General features: G+C 44.3%; 1 protein-coding gene across 1 annotated transcript; it reads right to left on the reverse strand.

Moving 5' to 3' along the window:
• Positions 1-958: 958 nt before the first annotated feature.
• On the reverse strand, positions 959-9,267 carry LOC106586056 (heparan-sulfate 6-O-sulfotransferase 2). The gene is made up of 2 exons (XM_014172877.3): positions 6,739-9,267; positions 959-6,159 (listed from the first exon to the last, which is right to left on the reverse strand). The coding sequence occupies exons 1-2, from the start codon at positions 7,311-7,313 to the stop codon at positions 5,274-5,276; spliced, it is 1,461 nt and encodes a 486-aa protein (XP_014028352.1). The 5' UTR covers positions 7,314-9,267; the 3' UTR covers positions 959-5,273.
• Positions 9,268-9,829: the final 562 nt, after the last annotated feature.

A 9,829-nucleotide genomic window follows, 5' to 3' on the forward strand; every position in this document is an offset into this window, starting at 1 on the left:
GGACATTAGACCAGTGGAAATCTGTCCTTTGGTCTGATGAGTCCAAATTTGAGATTTTTGTTTACACCTGCCGTGTCTTTGTGAGACGCAGAGTAGGTGAACGAATCATCTCCGCATGTGTGGTTCCCACCGTGAAGCATGGAGGAGGAGGTGTGATGGTGCTTTGCTGGGGACACTGTCAGTGATTTATTTAGAATTCAAGGCACACTTAACCAGCATGGCTACCACAGCATTCTGCAGCGTTACAGCATCCCATCTGATTTTGCGCTTAGTGGGACTATAATTTGTTTTTCAACAGGACAATGACCCAACACACCTCCAGGCTGTGTAAGGGCTATTTGACCAAGAAGAAGTGTGATAGAGTGCTGCATCAGATGACCTCACCTCCACAATCACCAGACCTCAACCCAAATGAGATGTGCCAGACACAACTACGAATAACCCTACTTGTATGCCAGGGCCACATTCAGTGATCAAATGTTGCAGATAGAAATGGCATGAACAGAGATGATGTGATTCCTTATTCTACATCAAAGAGGCATGTTCATTCTACATAGCATATTTCTATCTGAATATTCCAAAATGCACCCATAGTACCTATGCATGGTGCACTGTGGTGTTATTGTAGCATGTGCAGCATTCAGATTTCCATCAATTTATTCCTTGCACAATCAAGTAACACATCCAAAGTATAATTTACACAGACAGGGATTATCATTTAGACTAGACCAGATTTATTTAAAAAACTAGATTACATTTTCATTGGAGACAGTTGTGGTCACACGGATTTGGCACCTCCTGCTGGAGCAAACAGAGAAGGCAACAATGAGACAACTGGATTATGACGGTCCAATTGTGACCTGGCTGGCAACTTCACATTTGTCCCAACCAGAGACAAGTGTGTAGTAAGGATGTGGACATACCAACAAACTAAAGCATATTAGTAACAAGACATGACACCAGTGAATTATTTTGTTTAATATACAAAAGAGAAGACAAGGATAGCACAAGAAGAAGTGAATATAACAGACAAGTGTGCTACTGATTGAGGTAATTATACAAATCTAATTTAGTGAGAAATGTGTTTCTTTCTGCACGATCACTTAAGTCTTTCTCAGTCATTTGTAAGCTGCATGTCATCCGACAAATCATTCAACAGCTTCACCTACATTAAGTCATGACAAAAATAGTAGCATAATACAAATACAAAAATCTCAGTGAAAACAAAAACATAGCTTATTCTCTTTCAAACAAAACCAGTTGTATTCTGACCCCTTAACTTTTCCCACATTTTGTTACATTACAGCCTTTTTCTAAAATAAATCTATTTAAAACATTTTCCTCAATCTACACACAATACCCCATAATGACTAAGCAAAAACAGGTTTTTAGAAATGTTATCAAATGTATAAAAAAAAATATATATACCTTACAAAAGTATTCAGACCCTTTGCTATGAGACTCAAATTAGCTCAGGTGCATCCTGTTTCCATTTATCATGGGCTCCTGAGTGGCGCAGCGGTCAAGGCACTGCATCTCAGTGCTAGAGGGGTCACTACAGACCCTGGTTCGATTCCAGCCTGTATCACAACAGGCCATGATTGGGAGTCCCATAGGGAGGCTGTCATTGTGAATAAGAGTTTGTTCTTAACGGATTTGCCTGGTTCAAAAAATAAAAATCAATCCTGATGTTTCCACAACTTGATTGGAGTCCACCTGTGGTAAATTCAAATGATTGGACGTGATTTGCAAAGGCACCGACCTGTCTATATAAGGTCCCACAGTTGACAGCGCATATCAAACAAAACAAAAACAAAAAAATCAAGCCATGAGGTCAAAAGAATTGTCCGTAGAGCTCAGAGACAGGGTTGTGTTGAGGCACAGATCTGGGGAAGAGTACCAAATTTTTTTTGGCAGCATTGAAAGTCCAAGAACACAGTGGCCTCCATTTTTAAATGGAAGAAGTTAGGAACCAGCAAGACTATTCCTAGAGCTGGCCGCATGTCCAAACTGAGCAATCAGGCAAGAAGGGCCTTGGTCAGGGAGGTGACCAAGAACCCAATGTTCACTCTGACAGAGCTCCAGAGTTCCTCTGTGGAGATGGGAGAACCTTCCAGAAGGATAACCATCTCTGCAGCATTCCACCAATCAGGCCTTTATGGTAGATTGGCCAGACGGAAGCTACTCCTCAGTAAAAGGCACATGACAGCCCGCTTGGAGTTAGCCAAAAGACACCTAATGGACTCTCAGACCATGAGAAACAAGATTCTCTGGTCTGATGAAACCAAGATTGAACTCTTTGGCCTGAATGCCAAGCGTCATGTCTGAAGGAAACCTGGCACCATCCCTACGGTGCAGCATGGTGGTGGCAGCATCATGCTGTGGGGATGTTTTTCAGTGGCAGGGACTGGGAGACTAGTCAGGATCGAGGGAAAGATGAACGGAGCAAAGCACAGAGATCCTTGATGAAAACCTGCTCGAGAGGGCTCAGACCTCAGATTGGGGCGAAGGTTAACGTTCCAAAAGGACAACGACCCTAAGCACACAGCCAAGACAACGCAGAAGTGGCTTCGGGCCAAGTCTCTGAATGTCCTTGAGTGGCCCAGCCAGAGCCTGAAGTTGAACCCGATCAAACACCTCTGGAGAGACCTGAAAATAGCTGCGCAGCAACGCTCCCCATCCAACCTGGCAGAGCTTAAGAGGATCTGCAGAGAAAAATGGGAGAAACTCCCCAAATACAGGTGTGCCCCACTTATAGCGTCATACCCAAGAAGACTAGATGGCTGTAATCACTGCCAAAAGTGCTTCAACAAAGTACTGAGTAAAGGGTCTAAATAATCATTTACATTGGAATATATATTTCTTTTTTTGAAAAAATTCCTAAAACCAGTTTTTGCTTTGTCATTATGGGGTATTGTGTGTAGATTGATGAGAAAAAAAAACAATTGAATCAATTTTAAAATAAGGCTGTAACGTAACTAAATGTGGAAAAAGTCAAGGGGTCTGAATACTTCCTGAATGCACTGTACCTCAATATCAAAATTATTATAAGTAAAACATTTCTGTACTAGTAACCAACAGTTCTGCACCAGAACCGTAGGGATCTCCTCAGAAGGCTTGGGTGATTGTGAGGGGCATGGGATTGGTGGTGGGCCTGTCCCAAACGGCACTCTATTCTCTATATAGTGCACTAATTTTGACCAGGTTCTAGTCAAAACTAGTGCACTATATTAGGGAATAGGATGCCAAGTGGGACAAGCCCTGTATTCTCTCTCAGAAATGTCATGGCCACAATGTGGGTAAGTGAAGTACACGAAAACAAATTACATTCAAGAAACATAAGTAGGTATAGCGAAACGTAAAACTGGCCATGGACTAAAGCAGCGGTTCCCAAACTAGGGGTCGTGACCCCGTAGAGGTCGCCTGATATGAAAATGGGGTCGCAGCAGAATTTCCAAAATTCTGTTATAACATTGTCTTTGTCTCTCAAAATCATTGTGGTTCATCTTAAAAATCGAGATGAAAATTATTCAAATATAAAAAGGTGAAATTCAACCAGAGAGCGCACTTAGATCATTGGAAAAGGCCACACTTGACCATTGTACTTAAAATTATTCCCATGGTGAATGGCTAAGCCCAGTATGCTATGAAACCATACACTATTTCAGAGACTTTGATACTACCGGCCACAATTGATATGGTGAAAACAATGTGGTGAGGCAGAGGCACATAAACTCACATCAATAGCAATAGCTTTGTCAGATAACTCCCCACCTTATGCTCTCCAATTGGATGCTAGCTGTGAGGGCCGAGATGCATTGACTTTTGTTCACTACATGTCGGGGGATGCTATTCACAACGACATATTGTTCGGTCTCACGACTCACGAGCATGAAACGGCACAGGGGATGTTCAGTGTGCCCCGTGGCTATATTAACGAAAAACAGATTCCATGGGATTGAATGGTGGGCTTTTGCACAGTTGGGGATCCATCTATCACGGGACGGCAGGCAGGCCTCTGCACGCTAGTTATGAATGTGTCTCCCTCTGCCATATGGACGCATTGTATGACACACCCACTGAGCAATAATGGATACACCAAGAGCAACTGGCTGCAAAAGAGCTGTGCACAGAACTTGGAGATATGCAGCAGGTAACTTAGATTGTAAACTATATAGCGTAAGCCTGTTCACAAAACTGTGGACATATGGGATCATAGCATGACAATGTTCCATTTCACGCGAGGCTTGGTGGTTATCGAGGGGTAGTGTTGGAATGATTTTTCGAATTGAGAGGGGAATGGTTGTCATTCGCAATGGATGTAAAAACAGACTTTGTTGACTATCTGTGTAATGAAAAGAAAATGTGTCTCCTTGCCTATGTAACAGACATATTTGGGGAACTGAACGCAAGCATGCAGGGGGGAAAAAAAAATATACAGATTGAAATCCGTTTGACTGTGATCCTGGCGCAGTTGACATGCCGGTAAGTGAAATGATACAGCTGATTCACAGGTCACTATGGAGGAGTTTTGAGACATAACTCAATGGGAAAACTGTGCCATCTCCCTCCGAGTATTAAAACTCATGGTACGCTGATTCAGTGCTCTCGTCTGCATTAAAAACAAATATCGATCCAGGTTGAATGTGACAGGAGAGATGAGATGCGCACTGTCGACCCCGTCCCTGACTTTGAGTAGCTCCGACACGACATGCATCAAGCACACCCCTCTCATTAGTGTTGGTGAGATGAGATACATTTTTTCAGACTAATTTGCAATTGACTGTCATGGCCCCACATTAAAAGTATATGATGGTGGGTTGAGAATACAATCAGAAATACTGTTAAGAATGTTTTTCAATTGACCGCCATAGTAAACTTCACATGGTTGGGGTCGTGAGAATTCACATATGGGGTCATGGGCCAAAAATGTTTGGGAACCCCTGGACTAAAGGTTGGGATGTAGGCTAAAGGGAGCTGTGCATGGTTAGCGTTGAGTTTTGAAAATGGATGTGTCCCATATCTCTCTGTTCCTGAAGTGTGCATTTGTTCACTATTCCCCAAATATTTAATAGCGCTGGATTGGTGTAGGCATGGGCAAAACCACATTTTTCTTATACCAGTCATTTCCTTTCAAAATCACGAAGGGACGTGAACATGTGCACATTTCGGGAGAAAGGAGATATTGGGACACACTCATAATGTCTGTGCAGACAAGGCAAGCCTGGAAAATTCACGTGGCTCACTCCTTCTTCGGCTTGGTCCTCTCACTACTACCGCCACTGTTCCACATTGTCCATGTAGTCCTCCATGGTGCTGTTCTCCTCCAGATCCCACCACTCTGGCAGCTGCACCTCAGCCTCCACCGCCTCTCCACCTTCCCTCCCCTGCTTCATCTCTGGGGAGGGTGGTGGGGGTGGTCGTAGGTGGGTGGTGATCGCCTCCCCAGCCTGGGTCTCTGTCCACTGGGGCTTGTCGCTGGGCCACATCGCCACCGGCCATCCTATCCCCAGCCTAGTTGACCCCAGCCTCCCTCGAAGCCTCCTCCTCTCCTGCTGCCTCTTCTCCCTGGCCTGCCTCCTCTCCTGCTGACGGGCCACCTGGAAGCGCTGGAGGAACAGGTCACGTGCGTACTCGTACAGCTCCACGTCCCATTGGTTCAGCTGGCGGATCCGTTGTTGCGTCTCAGGGGCGACCTCTACGCTGCTCGCCCGCGTCCCGTTGAGCTGGGTGAAGGGGGCGATGAACGCCAGGCGGAAGGTCTTCTCAAACAGATACTGGGTTTTCCTCTGGTATTCTGTCAGGCCAAAGAAGGCCATACCCCGCAGGTTCCGCTTGGCGCTCTCTAATAACACGGCCCAGCGCTCGTCCTCGCTCATGGCCGAGTCGTTGTAACAGCCCACTAGGCTGAGATCTGCCAGCATGCGGACCTGCCGGTTGTTGGCCAGGTTGTAGGGGCAGTCCATGAAATCCTTCAGAGAGCAGCCAGACCAGTCATCCCCGGGGTAGCAGCTGGGCAGCTCGGCCAGCGTGGGGGAGCGACCGTCACACACGTGCAGGGAGGCCTTCCAGGTGGCACCGCGCTGCACGTGCCGCCACTCGCTCAGGTAGCGCCACACCGGGTCACGCAGGATGGTGATGTAGTAGTAGTAGTTCCGGCTGAGAGAGAAGAGACCTAGGTCAGTTCATTTGTCTTTATATTTGGGTTTTGGATTCAGCACCTCTGAAATGTCGCCTAACTAATAATAACCAACTGAAATGGCATACTATTCCCTATAAAGTGCACTAGTTTTGACCAAGGCCTCTGATCAAAACAAGTGGACTATATAGAGGAATAATAGGGGGTATTTTGGGACACAGACTCTGTATGCACCCGTCTTCCAAGTTCCCAACCCTCTCACTGGTCTGCCCCAGTCTCTCTGCAGATCACCAAACCCACCCACCCAATCATGCCTTCAAAGTGTGAGTTCATGCAGAGTGCCAACAATATTTAATTCTTACTCCTCCCAAAAACACACATTTTCCCAACAACTTGGCTCACAACACATTTTACACTCACTCAGACACGAGAGAAGTTAGACAAACATAACAGACAAAATCACGTTACCACTCAAAGATCATACATAATTAAATATGAGCTGTGGATTCAATATAGGGAGAAGATGCTGAACAAATTGAAATGTTCGTCTACAATTCATGTCAAATCCATTCCTCGCTATACTCTTGAGTGACACTCACCTGGGAACTGTAGGCTTCTTGGGTGGCTCACGCATGTTCATGAGGGACGGCACGCAGTTGGTCAGCTCTGTCCAGTCCGCGTGGAGACCGCAGCTCCATCCTGTCGAGAACCGGGAGAAAAGCCACGTTTCCCTTTTACCTGGCCGGTAACAGGTACATTTCTTTTGGCCAGCATGACACTCACAAGGCCTCTCGAGTTTAATATTACGCACTAAATGTCGACCAAAGGTTGTGCCCCCGGTCTTCTGGATGTGAAGAAAAACAATAACATCGTCTCCCTTGATATTGAAGTCAACGAGGCGACTGAGGTCGGAAGTTGTAAAATTGAAGCGGGGAACGAACCGGGCCAGGGCACCGTCCTCAGCGACGTACGGGTCCTTTCCACTGAGGCCAATGTCGTTTACCTCTCCCCGGGGCCCGAGGGCATTGCCGCCCGACCTGGAGGACAATGATCCTATGTGCAACAGCTGGCAATCGGAGCTAGGACAAACGTACTGAAGCACAATAACGCCAAAGAGCAACACCATCACCAGGGCAATATAGAGCCGGTGTTGGTTGGTGGACTTTTCATCCATCTTCCCGAGAGAAACCAAACCGCATTACTCAAACAGTTTGCCCCTTTGCTGGGCCCTTCCTCGGCTGGGGAAAACACTGGTTTTATATTGCTTTCACTTCGTTTACTAAACAAAAACAATGGCCACCTATGGCTGGCTAGCCACACTTGCTAACGTTAGTTACATTCGCATACAGAGAGCGCTTTTGATGTTTCACGAAATAATTGTGGCACAGGAGTGATACCATTTACTTCTCACAGAAATATGCTTGTAGATGACGGATTTAGTGTTTCCACCTGCAATAGTTCGGTGTTTAGATTCCCCTTCCATAATTACGTTCCCGGTTATCCTCAACCTTTCCTCCCAGAATCCCCTGCGTTGGCTCGGGAATCCCGTCACTGTCAAACATGGGTGGAGGCCCTCCGATGTGAGCCAATCCATGAAGATGTAGATGTAGCATGCTGCCTATATTTGATATGATTGTATGACTTTGTAGATGCGTTTTCACAGTTTACAGAAACATACAGATTTGTTATTACATTTTTAGCTTTTTACTTCAGTTTATTTTAGTAAATACTTTCTTAAACATCATGGTTGGTTAAGGGCTTGTAGGTAAGCATTTCACTGTGAAGTCTACACCTGTTGTATTCGGCCCATGTGACAAATACAATTTGATTTGAATAATTATTTCTCTCTTCCCTAGTACATAAAGGTATCACGTGACTCATCTCACTGCCGAGATCCCGGGTTTTGGCAAGGTGCAACTTTTTTGGTCACAAACACGTTATTGCGGGTGGCGCGAAACGCTTGTGTTTCTAGCTCCAACAATGCAGTAATATCTAACACTACACAACCTAAAAGTAAAATAACGGAATTAAGTGGGCTCCCGAGTGGCGCAGCGGTCTAAGGCACTGCATCTCAGTGCTAGCGACGTCACTAAAGACCTTAGTTTGATTACAGACTGTATCACAACTGGCTGTGATAGGGAGACGCTCAAATTACTCAGCATTGTCAGTCCTGGCCGGTGTAGGCCTCATTGAAAATAAGAATTTGTTCTTAACTGACTTGCCTAGTTAATTAAATAATATATACATATTAGGATGAGCAATGTCAGAGTGGCATAGACTAAAATATAATACAGTATATAGAGATGAATAAAGCCAAAATATATAAACATTATTAAAGTGGCCAGTGATTTCAAATCTATGTACAAACTAGTATTTTTTTTCTTTTGAGGCTGCTTATATAACATCGGGATATTGAATGTGCTTTGGGTTGAGAAACAAATACTGAAATCTTAGTCAACATGGGCTTCCTCTTTCTCTGCAATGACATGAAAAAACTGTATGCCTACAGATGTTGGCAGGTTAGATGCACCATAGCTTCACCTACCCCTTTGTATTTATTATAGATCCCAATTAGCTGCTGCCAAGGCTGCAGCTACTCTTCATGGGGTCCAGCTAAATTAAGGCAGTCATACAATTTAAAAAAACATTACAATACATTTACAACACATTGTGTGCCCTCAGGCCACTACTCTACGAACACATATTTAAAATGAATGTGTGTGTGTGTATAGTGCATATGTTATTGTGTGTGTGTGTGTGTCTGTTTGTCTTGCTTAATAGTCCCCACTGTTCCATAAGGTGTATTTTTAAAACTAATTTTACTGCTTGCATGAGTTACTTGATGTGGAATAGAGTTCCATGTAGTCATGGCTCTATGTAATACTGTGCACCTCCCATAGTCTGTTCTGGACTTGGGGACTGTGAAAAGACCTCTGCTGGAATGTTTTGTAGGGTATGCATGGGTGTCTGAGCTGTTTGCCAGTAGTTCAAACAGATAGCTTGGTGCATTCAACACGTCAGTACCTCTCCCAAATACAATTGACACGAGATTGACATGAATATTATTAATGTTAGCTCTCTGTGTACATCCAAGGGCCCGCCGTGCTGCCCTGTTCTGAGCCAATTGTAATTTTCCTAAGTACTCTTTGTGGCACCTGACCACACGACTGAACAGTAGTCCAGGTGCAACAAAACTAGGGCCTATAGTACCTGCCTTGTTGATAGTGTTGTTAAGAAGGAAGAGCAGCGCTTTATTATGGACAGACTTCTCAACATCTTAGCTATTGTTGTATCAATATGTTCAAATCAAATACAATTTTATTGGTCATATACACATAGTTAGCAGATGTTATTGCGCGTGTAGCGAAATGCTTGTGCTTCTAGTTCTGACAGTGCAGCAATATCTAACATGTAATCTAACAATAGCTATACACACAAATCTAAGTAAAGGAATGGAATAAGAATATATATGGATGAGCAATGATAGAACGGCATAGGCTAAGATGCAATAGATGGTATGAAATACAGTATATACATTGAGATAAGTGATGAAAGATATGTAAACATTATTAAAGTGACTAGTGATTCATTTGTTAAAGTGGCCAATGATTTCAAGTCTATGTAGGCAGCAGCCTCTCTGTGCTAGTGATGGCTGTTTAACAATCTGATGGCCTTGAGATAGAAGCTGTT

The sequence above is a fragment of the Salmo salar genome, chromosome 25, assembly GCF_965601325.2.
Source record: "Salmo salar chromosome 25, fSalSal1, whole genome shotgun sequence".
In the NCBI taxonomy this organism is placed as follows: Eukaryota; Metazoa; Chordata; class Actinopteri; order Salmoniformes; family Salmonidae; genus Salmo; species Salmo salar.

Coding starts and splice junctions, on each gene's coding strand:
- LOC106586056 (XM_014172877.3), bottom strand. CDS start 7,313: ATGGATGAAAAGTCCACCAACCAACACCGGCTCTATATTGCCCTGGTG. Junction 6,160..6,738: donor AAGAAGCCTACAGTTCCCAG/GTGAGTGTCACT, acceptor CTTCTCTCTCAG/CCGGAACTACTACTACTACA.